The 21,366-nt window shown below is 35.7% G+C and overlaps 1 protein-coding gene across 4 annotated transcripts in view; it reads left to right on the top strand.

The window, feature by feature from the left end:
• SLC35A3 (solute carrier family 35 member A3) overlaps positions 1-20,776 on the top strand; it is a 50,345-nt gene extending 29,569 nt beyond the window's left edge. For 2 of the 4 annotated variants that reach the window (XM_005663641.3, XM_021088749.1), the window contains exons 3-8: positions 4,510-4,664; positions 4,746-4,868; positions 7,283-7,451; positions 10,152-10,270; positions 10,897-11,030; positions 16,186-20,234. In XM_005663641.3, coding sequence (XP_005663698.1) covers positions 4,510-4,664; positions 4,746-4,868; positions 7,283-7,451; positions 10,152-10,270; positions 10,897-11,030; positions 16,186-16,276 — 791 coding nt within the window. In that variant the 3' untranslated portion in view covers positions 16,277-20,234. 4 annotated transcript variants of the gene reach the window in all.

Genomic DNA, 21,366 nt, shown 5'->3' with positions numbered 1-21,366 from the left:
CATTCAGGAGAAACCGTATTTCGAATTTTGCATTTTGATCTTTTCCAGGCTGGTGATGTACTCTCAGTGTGCTGGGCAGCCATGGCAAATGGCGGCTCCCAGTCAGCCATGTCACCACGAGGATAAACAACCAATACGCGTACAACCACTTGTACCCATATGACCACTCTGCTTTTTTACTTTCAGTACAATATTCAACACATTACATGAGATAGTCAACACTTTATTATAAAAAAGTCTTTGTACTAGATGATTTTACCAACAGTAGAATAATGTAAGTGTTCTGAGCACGTTTAAGGTAGGCTTGGCTAACCTGTGATGTTTGGTAGCTTAGGTGCATTAAATACATTTGACTTATGATGTTTTTAACCTATGACAGTTTTATTGGAATGTAACCCCATGTAAATCAAGAAAGAGCTATGTAGCATTTTACTGATTCTTGCATTGGTGGACACCTGAGTTGTTCTACCCTTTGGCCATTGTGAATAGTGCTATGATAAACAGTGAATTATACTGCAGTGGACATATGAGTCTCTGTTCAAGTCCCTGCTTTCATTTCTTTTGAATATATATTTCAGGGTGGAATGGCTAGGTCTTATGGTAATTCTGTGTTTAACGTTTTGAAGAACGTTTGGAAGTGAAACTTTTCCATAGCAACTACACCACTTTACATTCCCACCAGCAATGTACAAAAGTTCCAGTTTCTCAACATCCTCATTAACACTTATTATTTTCCATTTTTAAAAAATTACAGCTATTCTAGTAGGTGTGAAGTGATATCCCATTGTTTTGATTTGCATTTCCCTGATAACTAATAATGTTGAGCACCTATGCTTATTGGCCATTTGTAGATATTTAGAGAAATATCTACTTTAATTGGGTTGTTTGTAAATTTAGTATACTTTTGAAACTACCATGTTGGCCAGTGTGGTTGGAGCATATTGATCTGGGAAGAGAATGGAACAAAGAGAGATTGAATTGGTATTTAGAAGGTATTCTACAGGGTATTTTACAAGAATAGGCTATGAATTTCACTGTAAAAGCAAAGGGAAATAACTGAAATATTTAAAATATGATTTTTCTTTTTTTCTTTTTAGGGCTGCACCCATGGCATATGGAGGTTCCCAGGCTAGGGGTCCTGTCGGAGCTGTGGCTGCTGACCTAGCCACAGCCTCAGCAACACCACATCATGGCAAGGCTGGATCCTTAACCTGCTGAGCGAGGCCAGGGATCAAACCTGCGTCCTCATGGATACTAGTCAGGATTGTTACTGCTGAGCTACGACCGGAACTCCAAAATGTGGTCTGTTTGCAAACAAAAAGACCAATGTGGCAGCTATATTGACAGAGGGGGAGGAGCAAGAATAAGTGCAGGCTCTTGAGATGGTCCAGGCAAGAAGACGGTGATGGCTTAGATTATGTTGTTAAAGAAGAGAGGATATTTATGAGATACCTTTTTGAGCAACAAGTGACGTCACTTGCTAGTAGGTTAGGTGTGTGAAGGTCAAGGAAAAGGAAGAACCCAGTTTGAGAAATAGTTCCTTGGTTTTTAGATTAAATTACTCAGTGAATGAGTGTTCAATAAATGATATATGAAACGTAGATTTGAGGGGAAATTAAGACTTGTCTTTGGGCCATGTTAAATTTGAGATGTCTGTAAGGTCTTCAGATTGAGATGTCAAATAGAATACATGGCTATGAAGCAGGATTCGTTAACTTATATATTACTTCAAATGTTGGATGAATAATGTAGTATGTACTTGTATATACTGAGAAGAGAAGAAGACTGAAGACTAAGCTATAAAATTCCCAGTACTTAGAGGCCAGATTGAGAAGGAGGAATCAACATAAAGAGACTGAGGGGTCATCAGCAGTATAGAAAAAGAGCCATGAAAATGTAATAGGAAACTGAGAAAGCAGTGTTTTTGCTGCTAAGGTGTAGATGAGTGGAAAGTATCCACTCATCTAGCGCTGTGGAGCCAAAGGTATCTTTGACATGAGCAGTTGGCATTGTGGAGAGATGCCATAAAGCCCACTTTTCAGTGAACCGATGCACCAATAGACATACCATACATAAAAATAAATTCCAGAAGGATTAAGGATTGACATTTAAAAGGCAAAATTTTATGTCCTTGGTACCATGAATTATTTCAAACAAGGTATTAAAAACTGCAAACTATAAAGGGAAAAATAGATAATTTGAGGGTACATTAAAGTGAAAAAGACTTTTTTCATTTTTTTTAACATGTTAAACCAAATGAGAAGCCATGCTACAGACTGAGAGAAGAGAGAGTTCCCTGGTGGCTCAGTGGATTAAGGATCTGGTGTTGCCACTGTTGTGGCTCGGGTCACTGCTGGGACACAGGTTTGATCCCTTGCCTGGGAATTTCTGCATGCCATGGGTGGGGCCAAAAAAAAAAAAAAAAAAAAAAAAACCAGACTGAGAGAAGATATTTACATCATGTGTAATCATTAATAATAATGATATAGAAATAGGTAACTCACAGAAGAGAAAATCTGAATGGCCAATAATGGATAAAAAGATGCTCAACCTCTCTAGCAATCAGAGAAATCAAATTAAACCCTAGGACTCAATTTCACTACCTTCATACTGATAATGAGAAAAATATATGATAGCATTAATTATTTAAAATTTAATTTTAAAAATGAGGTAATATTTTAGATTTTCTTCTGCTAAAACTAAGAAAAAAAATCTTTTGGCAATTTCTATTTTACTTACATAATTTTTTTTTTACTATTTCAGGGCCAGGAAAGTGAATATCAGGTAGCATTCCTTAAATTTCTTTTTAATTTAAAAACAGCTTTCATAATCAAAATTTTCAGTTTTATGTTGGGAGAAAAAAATCATCTATAAAATATAGGTTTTCTTAGATCTTTTCCTTTCTTTGGGGTAAATGTATCCCTTAAAGTTCTTCCGACTTTTTTTTGTGATTGATACGATGTATTGGCTAGCTCACTTTTAACTCCTTTCTCTTTTTTGTCTTTGATGAGGAGAATGTAAAAGAAAAGACTTGATTTTCAAGCTCCCTTGCAGCAGGGGATAAATACGCAACACGCAGTGCTGGTCAGTAAGAGGGAAAATGATGCCTGTTAGACCACTGTTCCTCCTCTTCTTTCCTGCTGCAGGAAAGACAATCAGAGGTGCATTAGTCATTTGGTAACCTTGTTGCCATAATCAGGTAGACAGTAGAAGAAAAGTATGAAAATAAAAAGCCAATAGAGAGAGGGGGAGCCATAGCTTTGGTCTCTGATGTCCTCACTGAGCTGCTATAACAGCTTTGGACCTGGACTCAGGATACATGTGACAGATCCCTGTGAGTTTGAGTCAGTGTTGGTTGAATGAGTTTCCTTCTCCCTTCCTCCCTTCCTTCTTCTTCCTCTCTCTCTTTCTTTCTTTTTTTTCTCCCTTCTTTCCTTTCCTTCCTTTCTTTTTTCCTTCCTTCCTCCCCCCCTTCCTTCTTTTCTCTGTCTCTCTGTCTCTCCGTCTCTCTCTCTCTCTCCCTCTCGCCACACCCGCAGCATATGGATGTTTCGAGGCTAGGAGTTGAATCACAGGTACAGCTGCAAGCTTATACCACAGCCACACAAAGGCCAGACCCCAGCCACATCTGTGACCTACACCACAGCTCATGGCAAAGCCGGATCCTAAACCCACTGATCAGGGGCAGGAATTGAACCTGCATCCTCATGGATACTAGTCAGGTTCATTACCGCTGAGCCACAACAGGAACTCTGAGTTTTCTGTTGTTTGAGCCAAACCCTCTCCTTAACTGATTTACTTTCTTCTTATGATTAAAGTCTTCCTAATTATTAATTATCATGGATGGCTGATGATAAAATGTGTTATAAAATATATATTATAATGTTATGACGAAGAATACTTGGTTGACAAACACTTTGAGGTTTTGGTTATCATAGATACATAACGTGCACATATCAATTTGATTTATTTTCCAATGAAAGAATAGAAAGATAATACTCTTTTTAATATACTACCTTATAATAGTTAACGTTCAAAATATTATCATCGTTAACGTTATAGGTATACCTCATTTTACTGCTGATACTGTGTTTATTACAAATTGAAGATTTGTGGCAACCCTGTGTTGTCAGATGATGGTGAGAATTTTTTAGCAATATAGTATTTTTTTAATTAAGGTATGGACATTGTATTTTTTTTAAAAAACATAATCCTGTTGCATAGTTTAACAGACTCTAGTATACTGTAAACATAACTTTTATATGTACTGGTAAAAAAAAATTCTTATAACCCACTTTATTGTGACATTTCACCTTATGGCGATGAACTGGACCTGAACCTGCAGTATCTCTGAGGTATGTCTGTAAACTTTGGACCTAAAAGTATCTTAACATGTTGCCAAATTTCCAGTTTTTTGCAGGTGAGAAAACTGAGGCCTTGACAGAGACTGTATTTAACTTATTCAGAGTTACTTAATTATTGATTTTGCACATTTCATGTTTTTTCTAGAATGTAGTCTAAGAGCACTGAATCGAATACTACATGATGAGATTCTTAATAAACCTATGGAAACACTTAAACTTGCTATTCCATCAGGGATCTATACTCTTCAGAATAATTTACTCTATGTGGCACTGTCAAATTTAGATGCAGCTACTTATCAGGTACTTAAAATACATTTCTAGTACTCCTTCTAAGAAACAAACAAGCAAACAAACAATAACATTAGCTATTTTCTTTTTCAGGTCACATATCAGTTGAAAATTCTTACGACAGCGTTATTTTCTGTGTCGATGCTTGGTAAAAAATTAGGTCTGTACCAATGGCTCTCCCTAGTAATCTTGATGACAGGAGTTGCTTTTGTACAGGTAACTGTTCAAGATAAATATACATTTCATTTTATTTATTTATTTTATTTATTTATTTTTAGGGCTGCACCCAAGGCTTATGGAAGCTCCCAGGCTAGGGGTCAATTCATAGCTGCAGCTGCCAGCCCTATGCCACAGCCTCAGCCACACGGGATCCAAGTCGGCATCTTCGACCTAAACCACACGACACCGCAATGCCGGACCTCCAGCCCGCTGAGCGAGGATAGTGATCAAACCCGCATCCTTATGGATACTAGTCAGATTCGCTTCCGCTGCTCGGCAATGGGAACTCCATACCTTTCATTTTTATCACAATTTCAAAACCTTGTTTTGGAGAGTATGGTTCTGTTAATTTGTCTTTTTTTTTTTTTTTTTTTTTTTTTTTTGCCTTTTCTTGGGCCGCTCCCGCGGCATATGGAGGTTCCCAGGCTAGGGGTCCAATCAGAGCTGCAGCCACACCGGCCTACGCCAGAGCCACAGCAACGCAGTATACGGTAGGAGCCGCATCTGCGACCTACACCACAGTTCACGGCAACGCCGGATCCTTAACCCACTGAGCAAGCGCAGGGATCAAACCCTCAACCTCATGGTTCCTAGTCGGATTCGTTAACCACTGCGCCACGATGGGAACTCCAGTTCTGTTAATATGTTGAAGCCATTAAATGCTTATTCTTACCACTTTCATCTTTTGAGGGCTTCCTTTGAGTAAGATGCTTCTTTGGGACTGTAAATGACACAAAGAAATAAAATTACCTGACATAAAGAAATAAACAGCCTAGTTAGGAAAATGAAACACTATATGTAAAACAAAGCAAATTTTTACTGGATGTCTAGACATTTGAGATTAACCATTCCCTTCCTTTTGTCTATCAGCTTCCCTGATACTGTTCTTTCCTGGGCTTTCACACATCTTCCTAATGATGCTTTATTGGTTTCCTTCCCAGGTTCCCCTTCCTTCACATGCCATTAGATATTGAGGTTGTTGATAGGCTTGTTATTTCTCTTAAATATTATCCTTATTTTTGGAGATTTCATTCTTTCTGGAAGTTTTTATTAACACATATGCTGATAGCTTCTTGGTCTGTGTAATCAGCTCTGGTTATTGCCTCTAGTTTCAGATTTTTATATCTAAAAGTTCGTTGGACATCTGTGTTTCATTATTCGATGGGCCTTATAAGCTCAGCATATCCAAAACTAAACTTTACCTTTTCCCCACAAAACCTGTTTTTTCCAGTCATTATTTACTCAGCCTGAGAGTTGTCCTAGACTCTTCCTTCAACCTGTTACCCAATCACTAAGACCTTCCTGATTCTGCTTTCTAATACTTCTGTTCTTATTTGTCTCTCCTAACACTTTCCCATTTCACTTTCCCATTTCATGCCGTCTTTGTGTCTCAAGTAATCTTTTGCCTTCTAGTTGATTTTTTTTGTTTCAGTCTTACCCATCCAAAATTCAGCCTCCACTCAGTCACCACAATAATCCATCTAAAAACAAATCCAACCATGTCAATTTCCAACCATCCAAAGGTGCCCCTGGGAGTCCCTGTTGTGGCGCAGCTGAAACAAATCCGACTAGTATCCATGAGGATGTGGGTTCGATCCCTGGCCTTGCTCAGTGGGTGGGGGATCTAGTGTTGTGGTGAACTGTGGTGTAGGTCACAGACGTGGCTTGGATCCAGCATTGCTGTGGCTGTGGTGTAGGCCGGCAGCTGCAGCTCCGATTTGACTCCTAGCCTAGGAACTTACATATGCCATGGGTGTGGCCCTAAAAAGCTTTAAAAAGGGGGGAGGGCATCACATTCCTCAGTGCGTGGTATGTATATTTTGAATAAATATTTCTAATATTTATTCAAATGGGCATTTCAAAACTATAAGTGACATTTTTATAGGTATAGTTTAAGGTAAGCTAAAGTCAGTTTTTTAAAAAGGTATTTTAAATTAAAATATCAAGTAACTAATAGTTTGGGTAGAACATAGATTTGACCAAAACCGTCAAGATGATAGATAAGTGAGGTTTGAGGAACACTGCTCTACAGGATAAGCTCAGAATGGTTAGCATGATAAGGACCTTCCATAATGTACCAAGAACTCTAGACCCATTTTTGCTGATCCAGCACTTCACGCTCTGAATTTCTACAACTAAAGTTCTTGCAGAGGTTATTTTGTGCATCTGTACATTTATTTGTTCTCTGTTTGAGAGTATTTTTTTTTTTTTTTGAAGTTGTCAAGTAATGGTAATACACTATGGGGAAAAAAATGATTATAAGGTTTTCTTTCAAATGCTCTCCTCTGCACTCCCCAAGAATGGTAATGGTTGCATTTTTACCTTAAAGTCTTCAAGTGGGCTCTGAAATATGCATTTTGTAAAATATTATAGGAATTAAACTTCAATTTTGTTTTTTTCTCTTTCCTCAGTGGCCTTCAGATTCTCAAGAGCTCGAGAAGGAACTTTCAGCTGGCTCACAATTTGTAGGCCTCATGGCAGTTCTCACAGCGTGTTTTTCAAGTGGCTTTGCTGGGGTTTACTTTGAGAAAATCTTAAAAGAAACCAAACAATCAGTATGGATAAGAAATATTCAACTTGGTAAGTTTTAAAAGTTTTCTAATGGCATTTTTTTAAAGTGATTGTATTGTTATGTTCAAAGATTTCTATGTATCTTTAATTAAATAAGCATTTAATGAAATCTGCTGTTCTAAATATATAGCAAGGTTTTTGCCTTTAGAAAAACTATATTTTATTATTATTATTATTTTTTTTTTTTTTTGTCTTTTCATGGCTGCACCTGTAGCATATGAAAATTCCCAGGCTAGGGGTCAAATTGGAGCTACAGCTGCTGGCCTACGCCACAGCCACGGCAATGTGGGATCCTAGCCATGTCTGCGACCTACACCATAGCTCACGCCGATGCCAGATCCTGGACTCACTGAGATTGAACCTGCATCCTTGGGGAGAGTAGTTGGATTCGTTTCTGCTGTACCACCATGGGAACTCCCTGAAAAACTGTATTTTAAATGAATAAAAGACATTCATTATTATTATTATTCATTATTCAAGAATATGGAATTTTAGGTGTGTGACCGTCAAAGTGTATGTATCCTGTTTCTGTCCTCACCTTTCGGAGCCTGTATCTTTGGTTGCTATGTACCCCGCCCCCTAAAGATGTTGCAGATAACTTACATATTTTCCTCCTGGAAAAAGAGATGAAGATAGCAAATTTCAATAATATGATACAGTGTCATCAACTGTAGTCACCACGTTGTATATCAGATCACCACAGTGTACAGTTTAAATATCTTATATTTTATTTATCAATTATGTCACAATAAAGCTGGAAAAAAAAGAAAGATACTTAGGAGTTCCTGTCATGACTCAGTGGTTAACGAATCTGACTAGCATCCATGAGGACACAGGTTCGATCTGTGGCCTTGCTTAGTGGGTTAAGGATCTGGCATTGCCATGAGCTATGGTATAGGTTGCAGATGTGGCCTGGATCTGGCGTTGCTGTGGCTGTGGTGTAAACCAGCAGCTACATCTCCGATTCGACCCCTAGCTTGGGAACCTCCGTATGCTGCAGGTGGGGCCCTAAAAAGCGAAAGAAAAAAAAAAAGATACTTAAATGGAGTAAGTTTGAAATGAAGAAATTCTTGCCGCTTTTTTTTTTTTTCATTTCAAAATGTTGTATTTTAGCTTTTAAATTCTGCAACATTTTCTAACTGAAGGTAAGCAGTTTAAAAGGAAATTCTTACCTATTGAAAGATTGCCTTTGAACAGATATTTAAACTATTTATATACAGTATTATGATATTTGACTCCTCATACAAAGATTTCAGAATTTAGTATTCTCATATATTCATTTGGAAGATGCCACATGTGAGAAGTAGCTCAATTGCAAATCGGTACATTCTATTTTAAGCCTCTGTCCTTGTGACTCAAAAGCCCATCTTTGAAACCATTATTTTTTTCTGTGAAAGCATGGTTTTTTTCTTCACATCAACTTAATAGGTATACCTCATCTCACGATAACAGTCATAATAGGCCCTATAAAGTCCCTATGTAATGAATTGTCTGTAATCCTAATAGCCTGTATTTAAGTCAAACCATCTCAAACAAACCTTCCAAATTTGATTAAAGTCCATCCTTTCAACTGTTTTCCTTTAATATGATAACAAACATACCAAACCTTCATTTTGTCACATAGCACTTATTTGTTTCTCTGCAAAATTTGTAGAAATATGTATATATTGTTTAAGAACCTTCAAGGTAAATACTTTTAAAGACAAAATTAAGTTAGCTTGTCTTTGTTCAGTTTGCCTAGAAGGCAAGTTCAGACTTGAAAAGGATTCGCCATTTCAGAAAGAATATATCAATAGTATAGTGGTTAGGAATCTTGGTTTTTTGGCACAACATTGTAAATCAACTATAATAATTTTTTTAATTTAAAAAATAAACAAAACAGGAAAAGAATCTTGGTTTATAGTCTGATTACTCAAATCCTGATTTTATCACTTATGATCTGTGTGGCATTTCTTAACTTTCCTCTGCTTCACTTTCCTTTCTATAAAAACACTTAAGTATTGTTCTTCATATGTTGTAAAGTGTTCAGAATAAAGTACTTTCATATATTAAGCACTAATGTCAGCTATTTACATAAATATGCAAATGTCAAAAAAGAAAGAAAAAAATATTCAGGTTTGTGTGAGTTGCTCAAAATTTTCTCGAATTATAAGATAAAAATGAAAGGTCGGAATTCATGATTCTGTGATAGTTCATGAATTTCTTTTTCTGTGATTTAACCTCCTAACGCAATCTAATGATAATGGTAATGACTCAAAGTTTTGAGTCATAATTAAGTTACAGATGATTTGAGATTTAAACAACAAATTAAAGCAATATTTTAATTTTTCAAACCTCTGACTATCCCGCTAATTGATGATAGACAGCAACAGAGTGGAGAAACAGGAATCTTGTTACTTAAGTTTGCTAGGAGTACCATCATCCTTTGGTAAAGGTGGGGATTGGTTCCAGGACCCCTGTGGATGCTCAAGTCCTTTGTATAATTAGTTACATAATAAATCAATGCTTATTGATTTGTAAATTAAAATTTTTTGGCTTTATAAAAATATACTTTGGCTATGTTTATATAAATATATAGGTAAAAAAAATTTTAAGTCAGATTTTATCAAAAAGGAAAAGTGTTTAAAATTTTTTAGAATGTCAATGGAAAACTATCTCTGCAGACAAACCAAATGATGTATGACATAGACTTTACTTTTTTATTTTTAGGTTTCTTTGGGAGTATATTTGGATTAATGGGTGTATATATTTATGATGGAGAACTAGTATCAAAGAATGGATTTTTTCAGGGATATAACCGCCTGACCTGGATAGTAGTTGTTCTTCAGGTAAAGCATTTAAAGTCTTTTCTGGCCATGCCTGCAGCATGAGATATGGTTAAACCTCATTTTTTTTTTTTTTTTTTTTTTTTAAGTAGCCACAATTTGGAGTTTGAGAAGGATTTGGTGGAAAGTTCTTCCTATAGTCTTAAAGGGAATGACTAAAGTGCTTTAGGAAGCGTAATCTGACAGCAGTGAACAGCAGATTAGAATGAGAGGAAACCAGAGGAAGAAAGTCAAGTTAGGCTGTTAGAGGGCTAGTAAAACAACTTTCAAGTTATACTTTATTTTTACTCAAAAGTAAAAGTATTTTATTAATCAGAGTGTCCAGTCTTCCCACATTTGTCTGAACAAGTGATGTTTAATTACTGAATTGGATGAGGATAGCTGTTTTATTCATGATGTGGTCAAACTCCATTATAACAAACTGCACATTTTGCCAGTTATACTTTATCAGATTCTTATTGAAATAAGGGGTCTATTGAACAAAATCTAGAAGTCTGTTGGTTATAAGAGATGTTTAATAAAAAATCTTACTTTAATGGGATTAGATTTATAGGATAAAAGCCTAAAGCTTCATTGAGATTGTTTTGAAAAGCAGTTTTACGTATGTTTATTTTTTAAAACTTCTGCAGGCATTGGGAGGCCTTGTAATAGCTGCTGTTATTAAATATGCGGATAACATTCTAAAAGGATTTGCAACCTCTTTGTCCATAATATTATCAACACTGATATCTTATTTTTGGCTACAAGATTTTGTACCAACCAGGTAGTATGATCTTTTCTATTTCTTTAAATTTCCAAAAGTATACAGAAAAATAAGAATTCTTCATAAGGAGTTCCTGTCGTGGCGCAGTGGTTAACGAATCCGACTAGGAACCATGAGGTTGCGGGTTCGGTCCCTGCCCTTGCTCAGTGGGTTAACGATCCGGCGTTGCCGTGAGCTGTGGTGTAGGTTGCAGATGCGGCTCGGATCCTGCGTTGCTGTGGCTCTGGCGTAGGCTGGCGGCCACAGCTCCGATTGGACCCCTAGCCTGGGAACCTCCATATGCCGCAGGAGCGGCCCAAGAAATAGCAAAAAAAAAAAAAAAAAAAAAAAAAAGACAAAAAAAAAGAATTCTTCATAAGATCTGACCTGAAAAATTTTGTTCTATTACAACTTTTGAAGAATCGTGGAAATATAAGATTCATTTAGCTGTCTTTTTAAAAGTGTTTCAAACTAAATGCATAAAAGAAAATCTAACACCAGAATTTTTTTAATACAATTTGGCTGGCCAGAATTTTACCAATGGATCTGAGTGGGATTTTATCCCCAAAGTTAAAGTTGTATTTTTAAAAGTTAATAAGTCATATATAGTCATAAAATAAATCATATAATGACATTTTAAAATGAATTTATATAGCTAAAGCCAGGAGAGTGGATGACATTCTTGAAGAGGATAATTTGTTTATGCAAAGAATGTGGCTCATGAGAAAATTCTGTTAGATGGTGGCAGGAAGAAGAGTGGTCTGGAAAAGAGTCTGGAAAAGAATTGTAAAAGGAGTGATGGGTGAGGCAGGAGACCCAAGACCACATAGTGTCATGGATGCCAAAGGAGGAGACAAAGTTAGGAAGAGTAAAATGTAATGAGATTTTTTTGTGTGTGTGTAATGAAGTGTAATGGGTCTTTGTTTGTTTTACAGTTATTAATTTGTAATCCCAGAGCAGTGAGACTATATTATAATGGATTCCATGATACCATTCTTGGTTTCCTCTAACTTCACTCCCCTCCACATCTTTTCATCCTCTGAACTTTGTACTACTCTCTTCATCTGTCCTTGGACTTCTTTTATTTGGACTCACTCCCTCAGTGATCTCTATTCTCCTGGCTTTAAATACCATCCATATGCTAATAACTCCCAAATTAAAATTTGCATTCCAGGCTTGTATATTGAATTGCCTGTTTGATAATTGCACTTGGAATGTCTACTAGATAACTCTTTCTCCATCTCTGTCAGGGTTCCCAGTTTGGTAAATGGTAGTACCTTCATTGTTCTAGTTGCTTAAGCCAAAGTCCTTTTTGACTTAGGAAAAGTTTATGCAGAGTAACCTAAGAGAAGGCAGAGTCTGTAGATATGGATATAGATAGATTTATGAGAGGAAGTTAAAATGTATGGAATTTTTTTTTTTTTTTTTTTTTTTTTGTCTTTTCGCCTTTTCTAGGGACGCTCCCAGGCATATGGAGGTTCCCAGACCAGGGGTGGAATCCAAGCTATAGCCGCCACAGCAACATGGGATCTGAGCCTCTGAGCCTCGTCTGCAACCTACACCACAGCTCATGGCAACACCAAGTCCTTAACCCACTGAGTGAGGCCAGGGATCAAACCTGAGTCCACATGGATGCTAGTCGGGTTCATTAACCACTGAGCCACGAGGGGAACTCCCCATTCTTTTTTTGGGGGGGGGATTTTTTATTTTGTGAGCGAAGTAAGGTCATCAGCATGTCTTTTCTCTCATATGACATTCTAATCCAGAACAAATCCTGTCAACTCTTCCTTTTTAATATCTCTAGAATCTGGCCATTTCTCACAACCTCTGTTGTTACCCCATGGTCCAAACCACCCTTATTTGTCATCTAGATTAAGGAAATAGTCTTCTGACTTGCCTCCCTGCTTCTTGTCTTCATATGTGTCCCCCAGTTTTCTCCATTCATTAACTGGAATGATTTTCAGTGTAAATCAGATCATACCTTCTCAGAAACCTTCTAATTGCTTCCCATGTCACTCAAAAGTTGTCATCATCATTGGCCTATTTGATTTGGATTTAGCGCTCAGCTACCTTTCTATCCTCATATTACTTTCCTCTTGTACCCGCCCCCCTTTTTTCTTCTTTTTTTGCTTTTGTAACCTCTGCTTTGGGTGTCAATTTACCATTTATTCTTCTTAGAATACTTATCAGATAATCACGTGGCATACTCCCTCACATCCTCAAATCTTGGCCCAAATATCCCTTTATCAAGTGATCTCTCTAAATAAAAATGCGCCCCCTTCTTCCAACATTCTTTCCACCTGTCTTCTGAAGACTTATCACCATCTGATAATAAGTAAGGAAGGCTGAAGCCTTCTACATAATGGGTACTCAGTATGTTTGTTGAATGAATGTTCAGGCCTTAAAATTTTAATACAGTTAGTAAAATTCATGTGTTAGAGTTTGTGAGATAGGATTATGAATGGAATTTATAGTAGAAAAATATAATATGCTTATTATATTTCTGTATTGAACATGTGTGGTTTAGTTCTTCTCTAGCAACTTGGACAATAGGTCTGGACATACATATTGATTTATGGTCATATTTACATATTTTAGGTCTGGACGTGCAATTAATTTTTCTGAGGCATTAATTTAAATGTTTTTGGTTGGTAGGAGAATGAATTACTTAGCTAGTAAAACTACCCTGATAATTAGTACCTATGTCTTAATGATGCTTATTTAATGATTCCCTATCCATTAAATGGGGAAATTATGTGCTTTAAAATTATTTGAGAATATCTGGAACTTGCAGATGTTTTTGTTAATCCCTGTGACATGTGGAAGGAAGTTCCTGGGCCAAGGATCAAACCTGTGCCACAGCAGCACCCAGAGCCTCTGCAGTGACAAGGCCGGATCCTTGACCTTCTGCACCACAGGAGAACTCTAGAACTTGTAGGCTTTTTTTTTTTTTTTTTTTTTTTTTGGCCTTTTGTCTTTTTAGGGCCGCACCCACAGCATATAGAGGTTGCCAGGCTGGGGGTCAAATCTCGGCTGTAGCTGCCACTACACAATAGCCACAGCAATGCCAGATCCGAGTTGCGTCTGTGGCCTACATCATAGCTCACCCCAAAGCCAGATCCTTAACCCACTGAGCAAGGCCAGGCCAGGGATTGAACCCACATCCTCATGGATACTAGTCAGGTTCGTTAACCACTGAGCCACGATGTCCACTACGGGAACTCCTGGAACTTGTAGATTTTTAAGGTAACTTAAAAAGGCATACTTTAAAAAAAACAAAAAAACCACCAAGGTGTTAACTTTAAATCTTCAAATCATGCAGGGAATAAAACAAGTAAATGAACATGTAAACTAGCAAAGGGACAAAAAAGTATTTTTTCAGTAAGATATACACCTGCACGTGTAAACCCATGTTTCTGAAATTGAAATGACTTAAAAACAAAAAAACAGAGTTCCTGCCGTGGTGCTGCGGGAACAAATCTGACTAAGAACCATGAGGTTGTGGGTTCGATCCCTGGCCTTGCTCAGTGGGTTAAGGATCCAGCATTGCCGTGAGCTGTAGTGTAGGTCACAGACGTGGCTCAGATCCCAAGTTGCGGTGGCTGTGGCCGGCAGCTGTAGCTCCAATTCAATCCCTAGCCTGGGAACTTCCATGTGCCACAGGTGCAGCCCTAAAAAGCAAAAATAAAATAAAAATAATCTATCACTAAATCAATAAATTCTCATCACTGTTACTAAAAAAAAAAAGTCTAAAAAAAGGATTAGTGAACTTTTTCCCTTACAGAATTTTTTTTAAAGTGGGAGAGCAACTTTCAACTGTTAATAACAACTTTAAAGACAAGACTAGTAGTTCCTATTGTGGCTCAGTGGGTTAAGAACCTAACATAGTGTCTGTGAGGATGTGGGTTCGAAACCTGGCCTCACTCAGTGGGTTAAGGATCCAGCATTGCCGCAAGCTTCGACATAGGTTGCAGCTGTGGCTCAGGATCCAGTGTTGCTGTGGCGTAAGCCGGCAGCTACTGCTCTGTTTCAACCCCTGGCCTGGGAACTTCCATGTGCCACAGGTGCAGCCTTAAAAAGAAAAAATAAATAAAATAAAAACAAGGCTAATTCATGTCCCTATAATCACACTTTGAAGACTATCATGTTAAAAGTTAAGATGGATATTCTAGTTTACATTCACTTTTAAGTTCCAGTACCAGTTTAAATTCATTTCCAGTTTATAGTAAGGTATATTAGATAGATGGATAGATGAAATAAAGAAGAAACTAATGTCTTCCTGCATTTAATTTAATTTCCTTTCATAAAGCAGTCTATAAAAATCACTCCTGAGTTTTGCTTATTACTACATTGGATTTTAACCTGAACTTTACTTTGGTTTGAAAAGGAATGAGATTTTCCCTCTATATTTTCAAATTTTGTAATAAATTGAGATCTTTCATTATTCAATATATTATAGGCAAAAGGCCTATTACAATGAAATACAACACTTTAAACATTTTTGCTTTGGGAGACTGTGGTGTAGCGCAGTGGCTAAAAGGGCAGGCTTGGCCCTAGAGTCAGACATATTCGAGTTTATTTATTTATGTATTTATTGATTTACTTATTTGTCTTTTTAGGACTACACCCGAAGCATATAGAGGTTCCTAGGCTAGCGGTCGAATTGGACCTGGAGCTGCTGGCCTACGCAACAGCCACAGCAACTCCAGATATGAGACGTGACTAGGACCTACACCACAGCTCACAGCAACGCTGGTTCCTTTAATGCACTGAATAAGGCCAAGGATTCAAAGGATTGATACCATGTCTTCATGGATGCTAGTCGGATTTGTACTGCTGAGCCATAGCGGGAACTCCCATTTAGTTTAAATCCTATTTTCCACTTAAAGCTGTGGGACTTTAAGCAAATTAATTAAATTCTCCAAACCTGAGTTTCCTCTTATATAAACAAATAAGGACAGTACCAGCCCTTCTTCATATGGCTGTTGTGAGAACTGAGGTAATGAATGTAAAGCACTTAGCTGAATACCTAGAATGAAGTAAGTATTCGTTTTTTTGTTAGCTACGTTACTGGAACATTTGTCCCAAATTATGTTTGTTTTTATAGTAGAGAAATATAACTTGTTTTGTTTTTAATCTGATTTTCTCTTTTTCATTTTTTTCTTCACCTATTTAGTGTCTTTTTTCTTGGAGCCATCCTTGTAATAACAGCTACTTTCCTATATGGTTATGATCCCAAACCTGCAGGAAATCCCACTAAAGCGTAGTGGTAATACTTTCTTTATCTGGTTTTTCACAATGGTGCACTGGGAATCTCAACATTAATCCTGCACAGAGGATTCTAAGAAGAAGTCATCGTGCTGAATCTGATTATATTGTTCAAATGGCTTGAAAATATAAAAGTTTAAAGATAAAATATATGTAATGAAACAAAATGTCTGTTGCATCTAGAAATCAAAACTTGAAAGTATTTCCAGGGATTCGAATTGGAAGAAACTTGAAATCTGAGTTTAAAAAGATTTTACCTTCTTGATTGCTGCAGAAAAACATCCTATGCACTCTTTGCAAGAGCACACAAGTGTCAGACATCAATTTTGCAAATTAGAAATATTTAATCTTGTTAAATGTTTTTACCTTACTCTTTCTGTACAGATAGATCAAATAACATGGAATATTCAGAGTTTGAAAAGTATAATTATAATTACCTATAAAGCTGTGAAGAAGTAGAAGTATGATTTGGAAAACATTTTCATGTATCTGAGATTTTTATATTTATACAGAAGATTACTTAACAAAGGATTGCTATATGTTGCAAAGTTCAAATGCATAAAAATTGATAAAGTAACATTCTGGGTCTGATTTGTCAGAGAATAAACTTCGTATTCAAAAGCAAAGAAATATACACATCTTTTTCTCCATCTACATTTTAAGATCTTTTAGTGCTTTAAAATGCTAAAAGCAATTTAGTTACTCCTGTGCTAGATAGTAGCCAGTCACTTTCATACTAATGGAGTTTTGTCTTTAAACTCTTAATTGTATTTCTTTTCTGTAAATCAGATAAATCCTTAATATTACTCTAAATTAAATTTTATGTGTGTTAACTTCCATTAAAGTTTAAAAGTGTAATTTAAAGGGATTAAATACTCATTTAATAATTTAATAATTATTGTCTAATGTCTCCATTTGGAGAATTTTGAACTATCAAAGCATATACTGTAAACAACTAGAGCGTTTTTAGGTGAATATTTTACTCACTGATCTGTAAAAACTTCCTTTAATCTGCAACGGTTGACAAAACAACAACCAAAAAAATAGTAGTACATATGTCAATAAATTGAGACCAAAATGACTTTTCTTGAACACATTCCAGATTGCCATGATATTACATTATTTTAAATGGCGCTATAACTATAACTTGAAGGCTGCTCAGAAGAATTTTCTAGGCCTCTCATAAACCCGGTGTTCCTAGGAGTACTCTGATTGCATGACCAAGAGAGGCGGCCAAATTTTGCATTCCCTTTCAGTGGCCCTGCAAAAGCTGAAAGAGCCACAGCTTTGCTTTAAGCTAGTGTCTTAAATGGGTTTCTTTGCCATTTGATTAGCACTGGAGTTGAAATTACAAATTATGTGAGTTATTTAATAAGTTGGTTCAGGGAGAGAATATATAGCAGATGTGATCAAATGAATTGGTGGGCACAAAATACTTTTCTACAATTGGAATATGGGTTTAATTTAATTATTAACTAGAGACAGAATTACCTACTGTGTATAGGAACAATTTTATTTTTTTCATTCATATATTATCTATTTTTAAAAGTCTCCCGTCCTGATAGTATAAAAACTATACAAAATATTTTTATAGAATTCTAATGGATTTTCTTAAATAAAATTTGGCCCAACAGTACTATGTTAAAAACTGTTGGGGACTCTTGGCTAGTTAGGACTGGCTATGTCACTTTGCTAATGCAAACCTAGCCTCTGCAGGACTCAGGCCTAATCTGTCCATCCAGAGTTTTAAAAAATGTTTAAAATTACAAAATATTTTAAATTAATTTGCTGGTGATTCCAAAATAGCACCAAGTAAACTTTCTGGAACCCTGGCTTATGATTTTCAGTGGCCATCTTTTAAAGTATAAAGTATTTATTTAATAACTTCACCATATTTTGAGGATGGTGTTTTAGACTATAATGATGTTCAGACTTACGTCTTATTATTTACTGCTAAGGGAAATCTAAATCCTGCATATATGCACAGAATTTTATATATGTATATGTATGTATATATATTTGGTCTTTTTAGGGCTGCACCCTCGGTATATGGAGGTTCCCAGGCTAGGGGTCTAATGGGAGCTGTCGCTGCTGGCCTACACCACAGCCACAGCAACACCAGATCCAAGCCGCGTCTGCAACCTACACAACAGCTCACGGCAATGCTGGATCCTTAACCCACTGAATGAGGCCAGGGATCGAGCCCACAACCTCATGGTTCCTAGTCGGATTCGTTTCCACTGCGCCATGTCGGGAACTCCATATGCACAGAATTTAAGACTAAATACAAAAGATTCAGTTTCAGCTCACACTGAAGTACTGGTTGGGTACTTACGTATTAATTTGGTGTGCATTCATAATTGATTATTAATTCAGATTTTCTCTCTTTTAAGACTTCAAAAAAAAAGATACAAGTAAATTATTAAATATCAGACATATTAGTTATAGTAGTAATATATTTTCAGGTGTCCAAAATAACACAATTTTCAACATTCCCACAAAAGTTTATAAAATGTAATCAAGAATTCTGAGAATGGGCAAAATAGTCTAAGATATATTTTCAAAGCAAAATTAGACAGGCATAATTTATATTATGCCTTCTGGAAGGTTATTAAAGCTTTGTGTAGTTTATAATTTTTAATTCATAAAGAAGTTAACATATTTGAGAAGGCAGACCTGTATTCTTGGTCATGTTGTATGTACAGATAATGCCATTTTCTTCTGTGTTATGTTGTGTTTTTATGACCCACAGAAACCTTATTGTATCAGTCTTTTGTAATGATGCTTCCTTGATTATTTAAATTCTTAAAGTTTATATGTGATCTCTCCACTACTTTGTTCATTATAAAAAGGTACTAACTCATGGGAGAAGAGAGCCAGTTAATAGTTCTATAAAAATTAAGAATATGGTATTTTGGAAGAAAAGTTTGAAATGCAACATGTAGATATTTTTCAACACAGCAGTGTTATCAATTCCTTAATAAGTGATTTTTAGAGAAGTTGTAGATTACTTTCTCGGTGGAAAATGTAGTGTAGAAGTGCAGAACTTAAATGTTTACATCAGTTTATATCGAATGTCACAGTTTCATAGAAGGAAAAGTGGTTTGATATTTAAACTAGATTTTAAGGAGACAGTCTCCTTAAAATCGATTTTGGGCTCAGTAGAGTTAAAGTAATACAGGCTATTAAGAATGGATATACTTTTCTTACATATCAAATGATTAGACTTATAAAATGTCACCGGAGTTTCATTTTGTTTTTAAAGAGTTTAGCATCACTCATTTTATTTACACTTTCATTGTTGTTAATATTTAATTACATGTGAATGTATGCTCTATATAAGAAAAAGTTTATCAAATTATTTATGCTATATTGAAAGTCATCTTAATAATCTCCCAGATATGTAGCATATTTAAAGTAATTATAGGACCAAAGGAAAAGCACCTTTATCAAAATCTGGTCCTGTGTGCCTTGCTTTACCAAATACCTGACTTTCTGGAGAATAGTACTGTAATTCATAACTTGGACACATAGGTTAAATTAGGATATTTTAAGAATAACTATAATTCAATTTTTTTGTTGTTTCAACATTTGCTATTTAAATCCACTGACAATTTTAAAATAAGTATATTATACAAGTATTAGTGAACAGAAGCTATTTAAATAAATTATGACACCATTGCTCTCTTGTTGAAATTTGAAACTTTAACAATTGTATATATTAGTCATTTTGCTTTTTTATTTCTTATATAATTTACTATGATGTTTTAACTATTTTTTTAATGACTTGGATTCTAAATTTGTCTACATGTCTGTGTATTTCATTTGCTTAGGAAGATTCTTTGGGGTTCGGGGCTGTGATTTGTATATTTAAAATTTTTATGGACATAATTCAAAGGAATGTATAAATTGGTCTTTTGTTAAATGCCCTTTTAATTGATAAATTTCTCATTGTCACTTTTTGGTATCCAGGTATTATCTATTCAGTAGATTTATGAAAATAGATTATTTCATAACTGTAAATTTTTTCCCTGTATTTCCTTATTTCCCTATTCATCTGTGTTTGACTTAACCATGAATTATTCTTTTCTCTATATCAAAAATGACTCACTGAGCCTTTTCCTACCTCTCTAGTTACCTTTGTCATGGATATGATCTTCTTTCCTTTTTTCTAGCCTATGCTCTAGCATGAAACATGGGATTTTATTTAAGCTAGTTAGAATTTCTCTATCTGTATGATGATAACAGCCTAAATTTTTTTTCCACTTTAAATAAATTATAGCTTTGCCAGCCTCAAAGTTAAGTAATTACAATTATTGGTATACATTTTCTTTATAATTTGAATATTTTGCTTCCATTGTGACTATCAATTCAATGCATAGAGATCAAATGATAAGCAATATAAAGGATTCTCTTCGCACCTTTGTTACTGAAGTAACCTTGTACAAAATGCTGTTTTAAAAAGATTATAAAATAAGAACATCAGCGTTTTTAAAATATATACTCTTCTTTGGATCTTCTTATGAGAAGCACTAACTGAAAAGCTTTAAATATTTTTTTTTTGTATTGGAATACTTGTTTTCTTGAAAGTATATCCCAATCTTGAACCCTGTGCTGTGCAAATATATCTTATAGATATTGCTGCCATTTAACAGAGTCAGATGGTGACCAGCAATTAGTAATCATAATTATCTTTCCTATTCTTCTTAAAAGAGATTTTTTTTCAAAGCAGGATTGATTAAATATACATTCCAGAAAAGAAAATATCAGAGGAAATAAATTGCCTTCAAATCTCAAAGATTTGAAATTCTACTCTTGTAGAGAGTATCTTGGTGATGATAAATTCAAAGGTTTCTCGAATTCACCTTTGGTTTCAATAATTCACTAGAGAGAACTCACTGAAAGCTCTTATACTCACTATAGCATTTATTACACAGAAATTAGAACCAGCCAAAGGAAGAGATACCTAAAGTCTAGGAGGGGTCCAAACTCCAGGTTTTCTTTACAACTGTTCACTCCACGTGGAGTCTTGGACAATGCTGTCTACTTTGGTCACCATCTGTGATTAGTATAATATCTGTAGATGTGT

The sequence above is a fragment of the Sus scrofa genome, chromosome 4 (assembly GCF_000003025.6).
Source record: "Sus scrofa isolate TJ Tabasco breed Duroc chromosome 4, Sscrofa11.1, whole genome shotgun sequence".
NCBI lineage: Eukaryota > Metazoa > Chordata > Mammalia > Artiodactyla > Suidae > Sus > Sus scrofa.
This window is presented reverse-complemented; position numbering and strand designations above follow the sequence as displayed.